The sequence below is a fragment of the Bufo bufo genome, chromosome 2, assembly GCF_905171765.1.
Source record: "Bufo bufo chromosome 2, aBufBuf1.1, whole genome shotgun sequence".
Lineage (NCBI taxonomy): Eukaryota > Metazoa > Chordata > Amphibia > Anura > Bufonidae > Bufo > Bufo bufo.
In genome coordinates this window covers 146,131,703-146,153,375 of record NC_053390.1, presented here as the reverse complement: position 1 = coordinate 146,153,375, position 21,673 = coordinate 146,131,703, and the positions used below count along the sequence as shown (strand labels likewise).

Here is a 21,673-nt window from a genome sequence, read left to right as displayed (position 1 = left end):
TTGCACCCGCACTGAATCCGGTCCCATTCATTTCTATGGGGCTGTGCAGATGAGCGGTGATTTTCACGCATCACTTGTGCGTTGTGTGAAAATCGCAGCATGCTCCTCTTTGTGCGTTTTTCACGTAATGCAGGCCCCATAGAAATAAATGGGGCTGCGTGAAAATCGCAAGCATCCGCAAGCAAGTGCGGATGCGGTGCGATTTTCACGCACTGTTGCTAGGAGACGATCGGGATGGAGACCCGATCATTATTATTTTCCCTTATAACATGGTTATAAGGGAAAATAATAGCATTCTGAATACAGAATGCTAAGTAAAATAGGGAGGGGTTAAAAAAATATATATTTTTTAACTCTCCTTAATCCATTTGTTCGCGCAGCCGGCATGTCTTCTGTCTTCATCTGTGAGGAAAAGGACCTGTGGTGACGTCACTGCGCTCGTCACATGGTCCATCACCATGGTGATACCCCCCATAATGTGCCAGTATATAGGGCCCCGATAGTGCTGCCCCTCTTCTCCACAGTGCCCCCCATATTGTGCCAGTAAATAGGGCCTCATAGTGCTTACCCTCTTGTCCTTATTGCCCCCCATATTGTGCCAGTATATAGTGCCCCATAGTGCTTTCCCTCTTCTCCATAGTGCCCCTCCCCATATTGTGCACCCCCTTCTTGCCACAGTACACTATAAATAATAAAAACAATAAACTCATATACTTGCCTTATGCTGCTGTCAGTGATGCGATGCAGGCCTCTTCCGGCCTGTGTCCCGCACTGTACGGCTCGGGCGGCGCGATGGCACTAGGCCTGTAGCCTCAGAGGAACGGGCAAGGGAGACGCCTCTCCCCTGCTCCTCCGCACCATTCATCTGTATCGCTGTCCTGAGGACGGTGATACAGATGAATATGGAGATGAACGCTTCCACAATGGAGGCGCTCATCTCCACTCCTGCTGCCTCCGGACGGGTCCCCCTCTAGCGCTCCGCACCCGTCGCCCGTGCACCTTTGAAAACGGGCTGACAAATACCCAAGCGCCAGGACCAAATTCCTGATCGCCATGGCGACCAGGCGCCTGGGATTTGTCGAGGCCTGTTTTACAGTTTGTGGATAAGTGGGGTCTTTGTTGTTGGACGCCCCAGTATTAGTCATTCTGATCGCATTGCCTTCTTTAATGACTGTTTTTGTTTTTCTTCCAGGTTGAAATGGGCATGAGGAACCATGAGATTGTGCCGGCCAGTTTAATTGCCTCAATAGCCAGTCTGAAACATGGCGGCTGCAACAAAATCTTGCGAGAGCTTGTAAAGCATAAACTTGTTGCATATGAACGTACAAAGAGTGAGTAATAATCTGCGTTTTTCCATTCAATGAGTTTATATAGCTTTAGGCAAATCACAGTAAGGCCTTGGGCTCCAGATTTGGTCAGTGTTTTGGATCCATATTTTGGAGCCAGATTAGGAGTGGCTGTATAAAACTTTCCATTATATGTACAGTCGTGGCCAAAAATTTTGAGAATGACACAAATATTAGTTTTCACAAAGTTTGCTGCTAAACTGCTTTTAGATCTTTGTTTCAGTTGTTTCTGTGATGTAGTGAAATATAATTACACGCACTTCATACGTTTCAAAGGCTTTTATCGACAATTACATGACATTTATGCAAAGAGTCAGTATTTGCAGTGTTGGCCCTTCTTTTTCAGGACCTCTGCAATTCAACTGGGCATGCTCTCAATCAACTTCTGGGCCAATTCCTGACTGATAGCAACCCATTCTTAATCACTTCTTTGTCAGAATTAGTGGGTTTTTGTTTGTCCACCCGCCTCTTGAGGATTGACCACAAGTTCTCAATGGGATTAAGATCTGGGGAGTTTCCAGGCCATGGACCCAAAATGTCAACGTTTTGGTCCCCGAGCCACTTAGTTATGACTTTTGCCTTATGGCACGGTGCTCCATCGTGCTGGAAAATGCATTGTTCTTCACCAAACTGTTGTTGGATTGTTGGAAGAAGTTGCTGTTGGAGGGTGTTTTGGTACCATTCTTTATTCATGGCTGTGTTTTTGGGCAAAATTGTGAGTGAGCCCACTCCCTTGGATGAGAAGCAACCCCACACATGAATGGTCTTAGGATGCTTTACTGTTGGCATGACACAGGACTGATGGTAGCGCTCACCTATTCTTCTCCGGACAAGCCTTTTTCCAGATGCCCCAAACAATCGGAAAGAGGCTTCATCGGAGAATATGACTTTGCCCCAGTCCTCAGCAGTCCATTCACCATACTTTCTGCAGAAGATCAATCTGTCCCTGATGTTTTTTTTGGAGAGAAGTGGCTTCTTTGCTGCCCTTCTTGACACCAGGCCATCTTCCAAAAGTCTTCGCCTCACTGTGCGTGCAGATGCGCTCACACCTGCCTGCTGCCATTCCTGAGCAAGCTCTGCACTGGTGGCACTCCGATCCCGCAGCTGAATCCTCTTTAGGAGACGATCCTGGCGCTTGCTGGACTTTCTTGGACGCCCTGAAGCCTTCTTAACAAGAATTGAATCTCTTTCCTTGAAGTTCTTGATGATCCTATAAATTGTTGATTGAGGTGCAATCTTAGTAGCCACAATATCCTTGCCTGTGAAGCCATTTTTATGCAATGATGGCTGCACGCGTTTCTTTGCAGGTCACCATGGTTAACAATGGAAGAACAATGATTTCAAGCATCACCCTCCTTTTAACATGTCAAGTCGGCCATTTTAACCCAATCAGCCTGACATAATGATCTCCAGCCTTGTGCTCGTCAACATTCTCACCTGAGTTAACAAGACGATTACTGAAATTATCTCAGCAGGTCCTTTAATGACAGCAATGAAATGCAGTGGAAAGTTTTTTTTTGGGATTAAGTTAATTTTGATGGCAAAGAAGGACTATGCAATTCATCTGATCACTCTTCATAACATTCTGGAGTATATGCAAATTGCTATTATAAAAACTTAAGCAGCAACTTTTCCAATTTCCAATATTTATGTAATTCTCAAAACTTTTGGACACGACCTGTATATCCCTGTATTTAAGATCCATAGTACTGGCTTACCAATACTGATGCATAATACTGGCTGTACACATTCCAATGGGACTGAACTGAGGCTATGTTCACACTGCAAAATCCACAGCAATAGCTGAAAACAAGTCCTTTTTGGTTGTGGTTTTTAGAGTTTTTACAAGCATTTTAGAATACTTTTTGAGTGCGTTTTTTTTTTTTTTTTTTTTTTGCATCTCCATTGACTTCTATGGAAACCACAATCAAATCTGCTACAAAGTAACATGCTGCCTTTCAAGCGTTCTTCAAATCCGTCATTGAAAAGAACTCTCCATGTGCACACGGTTGAGTGTTTTGTTTTTTTTAACTTTCGAGTCAATGGTAAGTTGTTGATGATGCTTCAATTGTGGATTATGCAACAGAAAATGCCAATTTTTCCACTGCTGAATCAGTGCCAGACTTCACCCACGTGACTATAGCATGAGGTGTATTGTTGTGACCTGACTCTCCCCCAGTGGTAGATATCTGGGGATATACACTCCTCCACATACAAATTGGAAACCAAAAGGACAAGCTGTAAGGTTATGCAAAGCAGGGAAGAATCGGGTATAAGATCCACACTAAGATTACTAATGATCAAATTTAAAGCACCAAGCTCCAATCTGAGATGTTGGTAGGGGGGGGGATAAAAACCAGGTTGAAAGCAAAGTTTTTTTTTTTAGCCACATGAAACCTCAAACATTGGATTGGGATCTAAAGTCACGTGGGATGATTGTGTGATGCCTCCTGTTCGTCGACATGCCAGTTATCGCCACTTGTCACAAACTGAAAAGGATAGAATCCTTGAACTCTGAGACCTTGGTTTATCACTCCTGCAGATCGCTGCGCACCTAGGCAAGATGTCAGAACTGTACAACGTTGCATGTCCCGGTGGTTGGGAGAGCAACGATGAACTATAATGACAGCAAGAGGTGCACAGAGGTGAACCTCTTCACAAACGGGTCATCTGATTAGAAGTCAATTCTGTACTGCAAGGGAAATTGGACGACACATCACAAACAGCAAACAGTGTCTACACAAACCATCAGAAGGCTATGAGCCAGACGTCTAGCAACAGGTGGTCCGCTGACCGCATGCTGGCGCACAGCAAGAAAGCAATGGAGGTCTGTCCTCCTCAGTGATTAGTCCCACTTTTGTCTTTACCCCGTGATGTCTGGAGACCCCGTGAGCAACGCCTTCACAAGGGAACATCACAACGGTTATGGTGTGGGCTGGCATAATGTACGGTAGCCGGATCCTAGGGGTGGGCGGTTTAGGCGATATGCAATATAAATTTGGGCCACGATATGGATTTTCGCCATATCGCCGGACCGCGATATGATCGCGCTCTCTGCGCGCACTATTTTCTCCTGAGCCGGCCGGCACAATGGAGACTGGAGAAGGAGGGAGTTCCTCCCTCCCCACTGTGCGCGGCTGCCGCTGAACACCAATGAGGACCGAGTAGGAGGAGGAGGGGAGGGACTGTGGCCACTGCGCCACCAATGAATGTGCCGGCCATATCCCACAGGGTCCCCCTCCTCCTGCCCATCATTGGTGGCAGTGGGCAGTTCCGATCGGAGTCCCAGCAGTGTAATGCTGGGGCTCCGATCGGTTACCATGGCAGCCAGGAGTCACGCTACTGAAGTCCTGGCTGCGATGGTATGTTAGTGAGCAGCATTATACTCACGTGCGCCGTGGCCGCCGGGCGCTCCTTCTTCTGTCTGTGCGGCTCATTGCTAATGCTTATAGAATTAGCAATGCACCGCACAGACCTATGAGAAGGAGCGACCGGCGGCTCACTAACATACAATCACAGCCAGGACTTTAGTAGCGTCCTGGCTGCCATGGTAACCGAACGGAGCCCCAGCATTACACTGCTGGGACTCCGATTGGACCTGCCCACTGCCACCAATGATAGGGGGGGGGGGGGGGGGGAAGGGGACCCTGTGGCCACTGCCACCAATGATTAATACTGGGGAGGGAGGGGGGGTGGGTTTGAGTTACCGGGGGGGGCGGATCAGAGGCTGGGGGGGGGGGGATCAGAGGCTGGGGGGGGGGGGCGGATCAGAGGCTGGGGGGGGGGGGGGGCAGATCAGAGGCTGGGGGGCACATGAGAGGCTGGCTGCCATGGTCAGCTCCCTGCTGTTGTGTGCACAAAGCACGGCAGCAGGGAGAGTGTAAAGTCCTATTCACCCTAATAGAGCTCTATTAGGGTGAATATGACAAGGGTTCTAGCCCTTAAGGAGGCTAATAGTTATTAAATAAAAAGTAAAAAAAAAAAAAAAAAGTTTAAACACCCCCCCTCCCCCCCAAATATAGAAAACATTATATCGCATATAGATTTTAGGCCATATCGCCCACCCCTACCGGATCCCTCTCATTTCGGGGCTCCTGGGGGACTTCCTGAGCTGTAGTGGGGGGGTGGTACCTCTGCTGTGACTGATGGAGCAGGCATGAGGTGCTGGGATCATATAATCCCGCCGCCCCTTGACTACACGTGCACGCTGGTGAGGCTGCTAGACTATCTGAAACACTAGCAGTCTCAGCGGAGCAGACCCTGTACAGATCGGGACAACCTATGGTAAGCGGTTGCAGCGATTTGTATCTTACAGGGGAGAATAACTGAGGTGGACGGGAGCTGCTGCGCATGTGCGCGCTCACTCCATCAATTCCCGGGCACCAGAAAAGCTGGCTTTTTTTTCTAGCTGTGCGCAATCATGGCCACCGCTGCTGCACTGCAGCGGTGGCCGTAACCCCTGGAGACAAGCAGGGTATAAAGAGGACAAAGAAGTAAGATAGTGGGGACCGGAGCCATTTCTGCTAATTCATCTACATTAGTAAGTTACTTATAGCAGTCATGCACATAATAAATATAACTTGATGAGTTGAGACAACTCCTTTAAATTGATTTGGTTGTGGAACCAGTTATACAACAATTTCTCCAAAGCGTCCCAGAAGCTGTTTTTCAAGAGGACACCACCAGGCCACTTTTTGCTCATGCTACTGTGAGCAGCCTGCGTGGCTTAAATGTGCTACCATAGCCGCAGGATTTCAGGACTTGTCTCCCATTGATTACACTTGGGACATTGTTTGTCGCCAATTGCAAAGGGATCTGTCAGCAGCAGATCTTGATGATTTGCATGTCCAAGGGCATTCAGTGTGGCAGAACATTCCTCAGACAACCATTAATTACCTCATTGATAGCATGCCACGGCGTGTAAGTACGTGTATTTCTGTGTGGTGCTCATACTGAACACTGAATAAATCAAGATGTTCTAAATATTTTGTCTCCATTTCTTTCTTTTTCTTGTCATTAAAATGTCTAGGTATCCCATGATTAATTCCACTTCTCCATCTTTCCCTTCTTGTTACAATTTCAATGCCGAGGAGTGTAATAACAGACTATTTCAATGCGCACCTGTCCCGAAAATACAATACAGTGGGTAACAGGCTGTAACTAGATGTGGCAATTTGTCAGTTCGGTCATTAGTATAACAGTACATATCTTATGCTAGTAGCTAAGCCTTAGGGTCCATTCACACATCCGTGTGTGTTTTTTTGCGTATCTGCAAAACACTGGCTGGCAATGAGCGTTCCGTATTTTGCGGACCACACATTGCCGACACTAATAGAATATGCCTATTCTTGTCCGCAATTGCGGACAAGAATAGGACATGTTCTATTATTTTTGGGAACGGAATTACGGACCTGGAAGTGCGGGTCCGCAATTCCGTATCCGAGCAGCACATCGTGCTGTACCATAGAAATTAATGGGTCCGCAATTCCGTTCCGCAAAATGTGGAACGAAATTGTGGACGTGTGAATGGACCCTTTAAAGGGGTTCTGCAGTTTGTTTAAACTGATGATCTAGATCATCAGCATCTGATCGGCGGGGCCTTCTCACTGTTTACCGCAGGCCCAGTGACATCACGACTAGTATCAACTTGCCTGTGCGCGGCTAAGCTCTGTTCACTTGAATGGAGCTTAGCCGCGCCCAGGCTAGTTGATACTAGTCGTGACGTCACTAGGCCAGCGGTAAACAGTGAGAAGGCCGCGGCGCTGCTGGAGCGCCGCTGCCTTCTCAAACAGCTGATCGGCGGGGGTCCCGGTTGTCCCCCAGAGGATAGAGCATCAGTTTAAAGGGCTTCTGTCACCCCACTAAACTCTTTTTTTTTTTTTTTTTGAGTACTTATCCTGCAATATAGCTATACTTATAATCCCTATCCTGCAATATAGCTATACATTATTTTATTAATCATTTTCGTTCTGTAGATATGCCCAAAAATTTACTTTTATAATATGCTAATTACCTAGGGCGTCTACTTGCTGGTAGCAGCCGCAAAAAACCGCCCCCTCCTCTTGTTGATTGACAGGGCCAGCCGCGATCTCCTCCTCCCGACTGGCCCTGTCAGCATTTCAAAAATCGCGCGCCTGTGTTGATTCGGCGCAGGCGCTCTGAGATAAGGGGGCTCGCCTCCTCAGCACTCCCTCAGTGCGCCTGCGCCGATGACGTCTTTTCTCTCGGTGACGTCATCGGCGCAGGCGCACAGAGGGAGTGCTGAGGAGGCAAGCCTCCTTATCTCAGAGCGCCTGCGCCGAATGAACACAGGCGCGCGATTTTTGAAATGCTGACAGGGCTGGCCGGAGGAGGAGATCGCGGCTGGCCCTGTCAATCAACAAGAGGGGGCGGTTTTTTGCGGCTGCTACCAGCAAGTAGACTCCCTACTTGCTGGTAGACAGGTAATTGGCATATTATAAAAGTAAATTTTTTGGCATATCTACAGAACGAAAATGATTAATAAAATAATGTATATAGCTATATCGCAGGATAGGGATTATAAGTACCCAAAAAAAAAAAGTTTAATGGGGTGACAGAAGCCCTTTAAACAAACTGCAGAACCCCTTTAAAAAGTTGATTCTGAACACATTGAGACGAGTTAAAGGCAGTGTTCTGTTATTTATTTTTTTGTCTTTTGTTTAGCTGTTCAGGGCTACCGGCTAATTTACGGTGGATATGACTACCTGGCGCTAAAGACTCTTTCATCTCGAGACGTCGTCACTTCAGTTGGTAACCAGATGGGTGTTGGTAAAGAGTCAGGTAAGACAGTTCTTTCCTCAAAATGATTAGTGTCTTCTTTGAAAGGTTAGGAATGGCACGTCTCTGAATCTGGATGGGTGATCTGGTCATGTCACTGCAAAGAACTTAAAGGCTATGTACACTTTTGAGGACAATTTCTTTTATTATTGCATTGTACTCATTATAAGGTTAAAAAAAAATATCACTTTTTTCAATTGGTCTTTATTAAAAATATGGAGTCCATTTCTCTGTACAGAGCTGACATGCTCTAGTAGCAGGATCTGATTTTTCTCTCTGCTCCGTCTGGCATCTCAGCTGACGGCTCCTTATCTCTGTTCTCTGACCTTATAAACACTCACCAAAGCTCAATCCTTATCTTACTGATATGAATGTGACTTTAATAAGTGTTTATGACCTCTCAGTAGTTTAGAGCTGAGGGTTTTTAGATGACTGGCACAAAGTGAAAGTCACAGTGACACCGCTAGACAGTTAGCCCTTTATGACAGAATGGCTCGATATTTTTAATAAATGCCAAATGAAAAATTGATTTTTAGCCCAAAATGAGTAAAATGCTGTCATACAAAAAATTGCCCCCAAAGGTGTACAGAACCTTTAATGAAGTGCTGCAGAGAGCAGCCATTCAGATTTAGAAGCTGTAAACCTAATGCCCAAACCCCAGAAATTAAACCTGAAAAAATAAGCGGCTAGTGTCAGTCACTTGAATGGGGCTAAGCTTGTAGTACGGTATATTTCCCGCCCACTACTCAATGTATGGAGCTGTGCTCGATCCAGTTACGGTTTCATTGAATGGTTGATCAGCTGGAGTGCCGAAAGTAGGACCCACCTCCACTGATCTGATATTGAGCACCATCCCAGGAATATTCATTAATTGGTCATAAACAGTAGGTGAATGTTGGCTGAACACGCTGTAATGTGTACAGATGTGGCTGGTGTTATTCTCACTGGCTTTACAGTACTACAGCAGTACAGTAGCTAATATCTGTATGTGGGGGACCTCAGTATCCCCTGCTGGCAGATCTCAGGAAAAAGAGGATTGGCATGCTGAATTCCAGCATGCTCGATCCTTTTGTTCTTAAGGTAGATTCCCCTCTCCCTGCTGAGAACACATACATGTATGGAGGAATTGGAAACGATAGTGTTAATTATCCCAATCAACTGTCTGTTCAGCACAGAACATTCCCAAGGCTGGAAGTTTTATATTTGTGCTGCTCGACCACAATCGCCTATGATAGGACTTTAGATTTGTTTCTTTAACCCCTTCGCTACCAGCACTGTACACTTTTCAAACAGCAGAGACTCATGGCTAATGTCCACAACCGGCAATAATGACGATCGCAGTCATTACAGACTTTAGATGCCGTGTACAAATGTTATCACGGTATCTAAATGCCCAAAATATTGGGAGTATAGTAACAAACTAGTGGACATTGTAGCCTCCTTAAAAAAAAAAAAATAATAATATTTAAATTAAAAAAACACATTGTAATCCCCCACATTTCCTTACAATACAAAAATAAATTTATAAATAATAATAAATATAAACATGTGCATCACCGCATCCGAAAATGCTCATGCTATTAAAATATAAAAAAAAGCTTCAGAAAAACACATACAAAAAAAACCTGATGCGGATTCCACGTCTTTTTTTTTTTTTTTTTTTTCTTTTTTTTTTTTTTCTTTCTGCGCTGAAAATACTTTGTTTGAACCTAGCCTGAGTGTGTGTGTGTGCAGATTTTACAACTGGTGCTTGTATTATGTCTCATCTAAAGTGCACATTTCAGTTCCTCAGTAACAGAGGCGTTTACTTATCACTCCATATAGATATCTACATTGTTGCAAATGAAGAGGAGAAACAGATGGCATTAAAACTTCACCGACTGGGAAGAACATCTTTTCGTAACCTTAAAAACAAGCGCGACTATCACAAGCACAGATGCAAGATGTCATGGCTCTACCTGTCTCGTCTGGCGGCTATGAAGGAGTTTGCATACATGAAGGTAACTAGTCAATTTCTTGGTCGAATAACAATGGTTTTAGGTTGGTTTATCGATCGTGCTGATCAGTGTGTGGAGAGGTAGAAAGGGCTTCCATGGTGTATGTGTGAACTACAGGGGACGTGGTTCTTTATTGTGTGTGTGGTTTTCTCTTTTTTATAATGATCCAAGCATTTCACTGCACACATATAGAGCCCCACATGTACACCCTATTCAAGCTCATCTTCTGTACAATACAGAAGGCCCTCTCTTACCCAGCGCCGGAAATATTCCCTCAGTAGAAGAATTTTTGTGATAATATCTACCCACAAGGAGTCTCAGCAGAAAGACTTTGGGTAAAGAAGCCATGTTTTGGGTGCTGCCACCCTAAGTGTATTTATGAATTGCCAACAGTCTGCAATAAAGGTCCATCTGGGTGTTACCAATTGGGGGGGGTGTCCCTGCACCGTCTGACACTGGCAGCACTTGAGTTTTTTTTTTCCGGTCATCTTTGCCCATTAATAAATGAAGGTTAATATCAATACAGGACTGTAGAGTGAGTGGCATGAGGGGTACCAGATCTGCTTATAACCTCCGGCGCTCCAACTGTCGTGAAACTACAACTTCCAGTATGTAAAATTGCTCTGCTCTTCTCCGAACTCGCATAAAAATGAATGGAGCATGCTGGGAATTGTAGTTTGACAACAGCAGAAGGTTGCTGACCCCTGGTATTGACTGTTGGTATTTTTTTATTTATTATAAATTTTTTAGCACATAGTCGTTGAGCCTAGTAAGCTATAAAATTCGGAATAGTATCCTAAAGACATAACCATGCGTTCGCCCTGCTGTATTAGGAATATGGGTCTAGGAGGCTCCCCCTTCTGCCTGGCACAGTGAGATGTGTGAGAATAATTTATTCAGGCTGACTTGGTTTCCGATTTGCTCTGTCGTTTGGCTTGGCGGGGGCGAGCGAGCACTGGCGCATTAGTAGTATTAGTACACAAGCCGATGGCGTTTCAGTAACAGCTTCTGACTCGGACAAACATTGAACATTTCAGTCTCAAGTGCAATCAGCGCCAGTGGACAAATCTGACTTGTATAAGGGCAGCTCTGTCCGCTGCTTATCCTGGCTTTGTCTCCTGGTGAACCACAGTTTTACTTAATACAACCCAAAGTAAGCAAGAAATATTTCAGCATCTACAGAGATCAGCTCGTGTCGGGTTCTCTGAATGCTGAGAAACTGTATAACAGGGGAAAAGTAACTTGGGTGCAGTCAGTAACAAATAACCTGACAACAGGCGCCGCACTTACAGAGAAGAGGTGGCTGGAAACCATTTTCGATAGGTATATCACTCTACTTCTAAATTCTCCTGATCATATGATCTTCCGTTCACACTGGTGTAATATCAGGGCCCATGATGAAAGTGATGCATCCGTTGAGTCATTGACTCACAAGTGATCTGATGGATCCCATATAATGGATATGTCAGCTTGCTGGTTTCCAGGAATGGTTAGCGCAGCAGAGAGTGACGGAGACCGGAGAGAACGTAAAGGGAATGTGTCATCAGAAAATGCTCTGCTGTTTCAATCACTTTTCCATGTTTAACATATTTTTTAATAATCTTTGATGTTATCTTTAACTTTCTATGTCACTTTTTATATTTAAACTAAAACCAAAATTCCTTCTTTTTTTTTTTTGCACTGGCCGCTATGTCTAATAATTTTTTATTTTTTTAATCAGATTGTTTTTACTAGTTTTCCAATACGTATTACAAAGAATAAAAACATCATACATTAAAGTTAGATTAAGAAGCAAGTCTCAACAGATCAATGTACATGTATACCTACATATATATTTGACATGTAATACCTTCCCCTGAACCCTTAACTCCTCCCCCTCCTGCTGCCCCCCCAAATTCCGTTATCACCTTTACCCCATAATATTATTCGATTGCACAAACTCCTGCCATGGCTCCCATATTTTCTCATATTTGAGGGGACCTCCTCTTTTCTGGAAGACAGCCTTTTCGTGTCGGAGGGTCAGCCTGTATGCAATTTAGAGCTATCAACTTCCTAGCCACATATAACAAGCGACCTATAGCCACTTTAAGCATATTTTCTGTTCCCAACTCTGACACACAACCCAATTACACACCTTGGGATCCTATGGTGTACGTACTGTGAAAGCTTTCTGTATCCCATCCGATGTAAGAAAACCGGTGTCTTGTACACTCTATGGATAATAAATAATTTAAGGAGGACAAAGCTACCGCTTCTAGTATGTCAGACCATTGCACCCACATCCTGTTCCCATTTATGCATCCTGGTGAGTGGATGTAACTCCAGGTATTTGTCAGGCAACAACCGGTAAAGAAACATAGAATGTGTTGGCAGATAAGAACCATTTGGCCCACCTAGTCTGCCCAATATACTGAATACTATGGATAGCCCCTGGCCCTATCTTATATGAAGGATGGCCTTATGCCTATCCCATGCATGCTTAAACTCCTTCACTGTATTTGCAGCTGCCACTTCTGCAGGAAGGCTATTCCATGCATCCACTACTCTCTCAGTAAAGTAATACTTCCTGATATTACTTTTAAACCTTTGCCCCTCTAATTTAAAACTAGGTCCTCTTGTAGCAGTTTTTCTTCTTTTAAATATTCTCTCCTCTTTTACCTTGTTGATTCCCTTTATGTATTTAAAAGTTTCTATCATATCCCCTCTGTCTCGTCTTTCTTCCAAGCTATACATGATAAGGTCCTTTAATCCTTCCTGGTAAGTTTTATCCTGCAATCCATGTACTAGTTTAGTAGCTCTTCTCTGAACTCTCTCCAAAGTATCAATATCCTTCTGGAGATATGGTCTCCAGTACTGAGCACAATACTCCAAATGAGGTCTCACTAGTGCTCTGTAGAGCGGCATGAGCATCTCCCTATACACCCAAGCATTCTGCTAGCATTTCCTGCTGCTCTATGACATTGTCTGCCTACCTTTAAGTCTTCTGAAATAATGACCCCTAAATCCCTTTCCTCAGATACTGAGGTTAGGACTGTATCACTGATTTTATATTCTGCTCTTGGGTTTTTACGCCCCAGCTGCATTATCTTGCACTTATCAACATTAAATTTTAGTTGCCAGATTTTTGACCATTCCTCTAGTTTTCCTAAATCCTTTTCCATTTGGTATACCATGGGATGGATATCATCCCTCTCCCCTCCTGAAACTATAAAATGTAACGCTGTATCCCGCTGTGTCACCACAGTACCACTCTTGATCATAGTGTTGTAAGCATGTTGCATTTGCAGGTATTGATAGAAACAACGTCTAGAAATACCATAAACTTCCTGAAAGCTAGTGAAGGCTCTAATCAGTCCGACCTCCAGGAGATGTCCCGTTCTTGTCACTCCTCCCTCCTTCCATTCGTCAAACGCTGTGAGAGAACCGAATTCAGTCAAGGCTGGGTTGCGCCATATTGGGGCATATTCTGTGATCCCAGTAACCCTTCTCAGGTGTTTGATGTTTTGCCAAACTGAATACATTGTACGCCATATGGGAATATCTGATCTCACATCTAACCCCTCCAATAGCATCATTAAATCCCATCCTTTCAGGTGAGACCTAAGAATCTGGCTAGTCATAGCTGTGGCCCCCAATTCTAAAGTGCTGACTTTGGGCCGCCAGATCGTATACCCATGGATTGGGAACTGCTAGGCCCCCCTCAGTTTTAGAATACTGCAGGGTCTCGAGTTTTATTCTAGGTTGTCCCTTACGCCATATCAAGTCCCTAAATCGAATTAATCTAGTTAAACCTGTCCTTTGGCAGCCAGACCGGGGCATTGTGAAGAATATATAGAAGCTGCGGCATCAAAACCATCTTAAGAAGGTTCGTCCTACCCACCACTGATGAGTAGAGTTTACACCAGGCCTTAATTTTATTGCGAAAGTTAGTTAGTAGTTAGTTAGTAGTTCTTCAAAATCTTTAATTTTAGGAGATATGTTAATACCCAGATATTTAAATGTCTCTACACATGGAATATTCCTGTCAGAGACATTACGGCAAATAAGATGTATCGCCCAGAAACAGTAGGCTGTCTGCATACATCGCCACCTTTATTGTGTACTGTACCATCACGAAACCCCTGTATAACATGAGACTTGTGCACTGCAGCAGCCAATGGCTCTATCACCAGAGCAAACAACGGCGACAGAGGGCATCCCTGTCGAGTACCCCGTTGTAGTTGAAATCTCATGGACATGCCCCCATTTGCCCTAATTCTCGCCTTTGGGCTGGAGTAAAGTACTTTCACCCAAGATATGAATCTTTTTCCAAATCCCATATGATTAAGCATACACCACAGAAACAGCCTCTGCACACTATCAAACGCCTTAGCCGCATCCAATGAGAAGAGGGCCCTATCTCCCACATTATCCGCTGGGATCGGTAAACTAGTAAAGACCTCCCATACTGCATGGACTGAAGCTGAACCCACATTAATCTCAAAGAATTCCTTTATCGCTGCTTTCACCTCCACTATTTCTCCCAGGATGCCATCCTGCACGCTCCTCTTCAAAATGTCTAAGGCCGTGAGCAAGGTCTAGGTTGGACCGAAACATTGGCCAATGACTAAATACTACTTTTTCTGAATGGATAAAATATAACAAAATAAGAATAGAACTTGGAGTGCCGTGGTCTGTTCTAAATTTATGAAGCTCATTCTGAAAAGTCACCTGAAACCACTAAGCTAACCTTTCACTTATGCTCAGTCATCATCCATTTCAGCTAAAATTGGAACTACTTGTCATTACAGATGACAGATACAGATGTTGAACAAATTCCAGTTTTCAAATGAAACCTGGCGATCAGCTGTGGTCAAATGGACATTTCTCCTGTAGCGACCGTTGCAAAGAAAATCTAGTATTATATGGCCGGCGTCCAAATGAATGGCAAAGGCGTCAAATGCTTGTTGGGGCTGGGTTCACCACAGCGGTCTGCTCGTAGAATAGGTCCTAAGTGGGGGACATCACTTTAAATTGGAATAGTGCACATGATAGAAACATCTCCAGCAATATTTTTTCCTGTATAAATGATGTTTTGCAGATCTAGGACCACTAAGGAGTCACAGAAAGAATAAGATATTTGGAAGAATGTTCCCAATGATTTATTTTACATCCTGTTACATTGTTCCATATGTTTGGAGCTGTATGAGACCCAGGGTAGCAAGTCACGAGTTTGATATTGAGACCTTAACAAATCCAACTTAACAATCGGTCATGTCTCAGTTGTTCAGAAGGTGGTGTTTGAGATTTGGTATTTCCTCATTGTCTTTCTCACTCCCCATTTGGACGCCTGAGACGAATGGGAAGTACGTGCTCTAAAAGAGGAGTTTTAAATTGCTTCTGCTGTTCCCAAGGAAGAATGTCATCCTTAAGCTTGAAATTCCACAGTCTAATTGCTTTTCTGTAAATCCATCAAATAATTGCCGGCAGATCAAAGCCCGGCTTATTCTGGGCACAGGGATCTTTTGTCTGTCCTGGTAATCGCTAATACTCCAAATGGTAAATGATCGCCGTGCACATTGCTGCTCCCTGTGTCCAGGTATTATTAGCATAGATCCAGGTTCAGGACATTCAGCTGGATGTGAGCAACAATTCCATGGGGCTCTTTATTTTTCAGCAGTTTTATGTTTTGGTCCTATACTGTACATTTATAGCTAACTGCCTTCTGTCAGGAGAATCTCAATACCAAAGCTTTTAAAATGAATCTCTGCTTTTCGAGGTCGCTTTAAAGAAAACATTAAGGAACTGTATAAATGTAGAGTGCCGTAATATAAAAATCAGTCACTCTCCCTTTATCCACCGGAACAGTCAGATAATCGGTTGCAGGTCTGGGGTGAATTGTAGATTCCCTGTGCCTGCCCTGGAGACCAAGAACAGACTGATGGTGCCAATGGGTCTGAAGGTAGTTTTAATGGCCATTTTCATTACGAGGTTCTGTACCTTTTTTAAAGGGAATCTGTCACCAGTTTTGTGGTGTTCTAACCAAGGACAACATAAACTAAAGACAGGTCTCTGCAAAACGCTGGGTCATTTTCTTTAGGCCGAATGCACACGGCCGTGTTCCGCGGCCGAGAGCGGTCCGTGGTATGTCGGGCTGGATTCCTGTTCACAGCAGGAGCGCACGGTGTCATTGGTTGCTATGACGCCGTGCGCTTCATGCCGCCGCTGCACTACAGTAATACACTATAAGAGTGTATTACTGTAGTGCAGCGGCGGCATGAAGCGCACGGCGTCTTAGCAACCAATGACGACATGCGCTCCTGCTCTGAACAGGAATCCAGCCCGGCATACCGCGGAACACGGCCGTGTGCATTCGGCCTTACTCCACCCAGTCATTTTGTACTGAACAGCTCCAGGGTATTCCAATGAGTCCCCATATTCATGAGCTCCTTGCTATCCCCTTCTACCTGCTGCTGATCAGAGGCAGGGAAAGCCGTGAGCGCATGAATATGGGAATTAACTGGCATTAGCGGGAGCTGTTAGAACCTAGCAGCATAAACCTGGTGACAGAATACCTTTTTAAAAGTTTTTTTGTGACTTAACCGCCTCCTGCCAAAGCATAAATGTGCCATCCTTACTTTAAAGGGAACCTGACATCAACTTTGTGCTGCCCATAATAACGGTAGAATAAAGTAGAGATAGGTGAGTTGATTTCAGCAGTATTTCATTTAAAAGCTAAAAGTAAGTGGTTGACGAGAACCAACATCACAACCATTGCAGACTGGGCCTGGAAAAGAGTCCCGGCCACCTGACAAGAGTCCTGGTTATTCATGAATTCCTGCTCTCCCTGCCCACCTGCTGATGACTGACAGTCTTCTACCTAGTTTTCTCCCTTTCTGTCTAGGAGAGAACTGCCAATCATCAGCAGATGGACGGGGAGAGCAGGAGATTATGAATAACCAGGACTCTTCTGAAGTAGATGTGACTCTTTTCAAGGGCTGTGCTGCAATGATGATGATGCCGGTTCTCAGCAACCACTTACTTTTAGCTCATGAGTGACACCCCGCTGGAATCAGCATTTCTGTCACTATTTTATGCTGCCCTCAGTGAGGTCAGCGAAAAGTTGATGATGGGTTCCCTTTAAAGGGCATCAGTCAGCAGATTTGTACCTATGACACTGGCTGACCTGTTATGTGTGCACTTGGCAGCTGGAGGCATCTGTGTTGGTCCCATGGTCATATGTGCCCGCATTGCTGAGAAAAATTGTTTTATTATATGTAAATGAGCCTCCAGGAGCAACGAGGGTGTTGTCGTTACACCTAGAGGCTCTGCTCTCTCTGCAACTGCTGCACCCTCTGCACTTTGCTTCACAGGACCTTGCAGTGAAAGTATCATAATGCCTGGCCCTGTCAAAGTGCAGAGGGCGTGGCAGTTGCAGAGAGAGCAGAGCCTCTAGGTGACAATCTGTAGTCTGATACTATACAATTCGTTCTGGCAGTGCAGGGACTCAACCCTAACTGGAGACAACCAAATGGACCTTTATGAATTGATTCATAATCTTCTAGTAGGAATAATAGAAGAATGCTTTAGACTAAAGAAGCAGGAAATAAATAGGGGTGGGGTTCACTTATACATATGCATTGATAAAGGGATTTGTGGAAGTGCAGAATGGGCCGAGCGCACTGTAGTCACAGGCATTGTATGTCCCTGAGGGAAAGGGCAGGACAGATGATAGCTTGTGCTCCTCTTTTCCCTGTCCACAGGTCCTGAGCCATTAAAGGGGTTTTCCAATATTTTCATATTGCTTGCCAATCCGCAGGATAGGTCATCCATATCGGATGGGTAGGGATCTGACTCCCGACCCCCCTGCTGATCAGCTGTTTGAAGAGGCCGCAGCACTCTGTGAACACTGTGGCTTTATCCTAGGACTGTGACATCACGTTCTTCGGCCACAACAGCTCAGTACCATGAATCGCGCTGAACTGCAATACCAAGCACAGGCGCTATCCAGTGGACGGCACCTGATCAGCAGGGATGCCAGGAATCGGACCCCCACCAATCACATATTGATGGCCTATTCTGAGGATATCTCGGAAAACCCCTTTAATCTGTTGCTGATAAAACTCCTGGTCCCCCAATAGTGTATGTGGTGGAGACACCAGGCTTATGCAGCGCATGCATTTCTCCTGAGTCTGTTAGAGAGGACCTGTCACTGGATTTTTGGGTGTATAATCCTCTTTGAAAGTTTTCCCATCTGTCACTGAGGCCTCATGCACACGACCGTATGTCCTCCGAGACATACGGTCTGTGAGCGGGCCATATGTCCCGGAGCGGCATAAATCGTGCGCACAGCATCATAGATTCCAATGCTGCTGTGCATGTCGGGCCGCCCGCTGGGCCATTGTCCCGCACTCATAAGATCTTATGAATGCAGGACAATAGCTCCGCGGGCGGCCCGACATGCACAGCAGCATTGGAATCTATGATGCTGTGCGCACGATTTATGCCGCTCCGGGACATATGGCCCGCTCACAGACCGTATATCTCGGAGGGCATACGGTCGTGTGCATGAGGCCTAAGAATTGAGTCCAGCTACAGCTAAAATGCTCATTTAAATATCTTGTGGGAAAACTTTTAAAACAAACTATTAGCTACGCCTCTGAGGTCAGTAAGTGGTCATGTGGTTAGCCCGCTACGTTATCGCTGCAGCACGGTAAGTAAAGGTCATTGGAGAGCACGAGGACGGTGGGGGATTTTATTATTCTGTGACAGCACCCCTAGATGGAACCTGTAATCAGTGAATCTGGATACTGCCCAGTGTGGACATTCCCCATTGATAAGTGGAACAAAATTCCACTTATCAATGGCAGAAGACCACCACTGAGGAGAGCTGCTAATACTTACCATTATAGCTGTTAATCATTTATGCCGAACCTGAAAATGCAGAGTTATGAAAACTTCTTTGGTTAACAGACATTTTAAATCTGTTTTTTCCAGGCCTTGCATGACCGAGGGTTCCCTGTTCCCAAACCCTATGACTACAACAGACATGCCATAGTAATGGAGCTCATTAATGGCTACCCCTTGTAAGTAACGAGGAAGTTCTTCACAAATGTACAATTTGGTGAAATTTAATATTTTTGCACACTCTACCCACATTGGTTGTGAAACTGAAAAAAATTATGCTTTAACGCAGGCGTGCTCAATCTGCGGCCCTCCAGCTGTTGAAAAACTACAACTCCCATCATTCGCGGACAGCCTACAGAAGGGCATGGTGGGAGTTGTAGTTTTACAACAGCTTGAGGGCCGCAGATTGAGCATCACTGCTTTAGGGCTCATGAACACAAACGTATTTTCTTTCCCTGTCGTTTTGGGTGTTTTTTTGCGTAAGCTACTCCGTGTGCATTCCATTTCCGTATGTCCGTGTTTCCGTTCCGCAAAAAAAAAGAACATGTCCTATTATTATCCGCATTACGGACAATGATAGTATTTTTTTTATTAGGGGACAGCTGTTCCGTTCTGCAAAATACGGAATGCACACAGACGTCATCCATATTTTTAGCGGATCCTTTTTTTGCAGACCGCAAAATACATACGGTCGTGTGCATGAGACCTTAAAAGGTTTTTGCCATCTCAGATATTTATGGAGCATCCACTATCTGTAGGATGGGCCAACCTGTCCCCCCTACAAGGATCAGGAATGTTGAAATCCTAGCATTAGGCTTGCTGTCTCCATGCACCTTGATGATTTTCCTGATCTTGCAGAAATCTGTTGGATTCATTTAGTCTTTCTATTCTGTGTGGCCAGTCTTGGTGTATGTACCAACTTCTTGCTGTGCTTGTACCTGGAACGGTAAGATTTTTGGATTCTCCAACACTTAGTTTAGGAATTATGCTTTAGAAAACATAAATTTTACTCTTTAAAGGGAATCGGTCACCACAATTTTGGACTGCTATCTGCAGTCAAGCATGCAAAAAACGGAACGCAAACCGGGAAAAAAAAGTTTGTGTGTGAGAGGCCTAATAGTTTGCGTTCCTGGTAACAGATTCCCTTTAAAAGGACTCCTCACCCTCATACAGTGCAGTCCACGTCTTTCCGTACAGGTAAGGGCGGGTTCACATCAACATTATGAATTCTGTAGACAGGACTTTTTTTTTTTTTTTTCGTCCTGCATAACGGAAACTAGACAGATCGTTATACTTGCTCATAGACTTTTATTATGACTGAGTAAGGCTACTTTCACACTTGCGGCAGTGTGTTCCGGTGGGCAGTTCCGTCTGCCCGCCCGATCCGCCGATTTGGATGTGACTGAAAGCATTTGTGAGGCGGATCCGTCTCACAAATGCATTGCAAGAATGGATCCTTTTCTCCGCTTGTCATGCGGACAGACGGATCCATCTTTTTTTTTTTTTTTCACATTTTTACCGGTCTGCGCATGCGCAGCCCGCAAGGACGGATTCGGCATTCCGGTATTTTGAATGCCGGATCCGGCACTAATACATTCCTATGGGGAAAAATGCCGGATCCGGCATTCAGGCAAGTCTTCAGTTTTTTTTCGCCGGAGATAAAACCGTAGCATGCTACGTTTTTTTCTTTTGCCTGATCAGTCAAAACGACTGAACTGAAGACATCCTGATGCATCCTGAACGGATTACTCTCCATTCAGAATGCATGGGGATATAACTGATCATTTATTTTCCGGTATAGAGCCCGTGTGACGGAACTCTGTGCCGGAAAAGAAAAACGCTAGTGTGAAAGTACCCTAAAGCGGAATGCCTCTTTGAAGGTTTTCGTTTTGAATTCCATCTTACGAATTCCGTTATTTTCCGCTATAACCATGTTACAACCAACAGCGGTAATGGAATTCATAACGTTGATGTGAACCCGACCTGACACCTACCAAATGAAGTCTTATGTGAGTTGTAATAGCGCTCATATCGTCTACACTATTAGCTGTATAGAGGGCCACGTACAATATATTAGCTGCACAGTGCGTAAACTAAAAACGTGCATGAGCAAATACATTGCTGGGGCAAATCTCTGGACCTCTGCACAGTAAAAGTATTTCTAGGGCCTCAAAACAATTTAAGGAAGCTCTGAGTAATTGCCTTGGAAAGAGTTAATATACCAGCGAGAGATGTGGATTGGAGAAGAGTTTGGTTATCCCTTGAAGCTTTCTGGATCCACCTTATAGACTACATTTGAATACAGGTTTGATAGTAATGTCATTGTAAAGTGTATATATAGTCTGACATATACCTGCTGTATTTGAGACATTTATGCTTTCTACCAGTCATTCCCCATGTGATCATCACTGCTGTAATTTGGGGGCGGAGGTCGTGTTTTTAATGCGGAAATAGAGCGTGCCTTTAATTTTTTCTATTGGACGCTGCGACATCATCTTGGGCCCTCATTAAATGCCTTATCTGAGAAGATCTGCTCACTTGGCTCCAGGCCCAGAAATATTTAAAGGGTTTGTCTGAAGACGATCAGCTCCTGTCTGCTGGTCCAGCTTCAGACCCCTCCAGCACCTGAGCAGCAGCCAGGCAATT

At 44.7% G+C, this 21,673-nt stretch overlaps 1 protein-coding gene across 1 annotated transcript in view; it reads left to right on the top strand.

The window, feature by feature from the left end:
• The window catches only part of RIOK2 (RIO kinase 2), a 51,063-nt gene that overhangs the window by 4,785 nt on the left and 24,605 nt on the right, over positions 1 to 21,673 (top strand). Inside the window, exons 2-5 of the mRNA XM_040421574.1 lie at positions 1,193 to 1,331; positions 8,031 to 8,147; positions 9,969 to 10,144; positions 19,118 to 19,206. Of these exons, the coding sequence (XP_040277508.1) occupies positions 1,193 to 1,331; positions 8,031 to 8,147; positions 9,969 to 10,144; positions 19,118 to 19,206 (521 nt within the window). The remainder of the gene's footprint in view (positions 1 to 1,192; positions 1,332 to 8,030; positions 8,148 to 9,968; positions 10,145 to 19,117; positions 19,207 to 21,673) is intronic.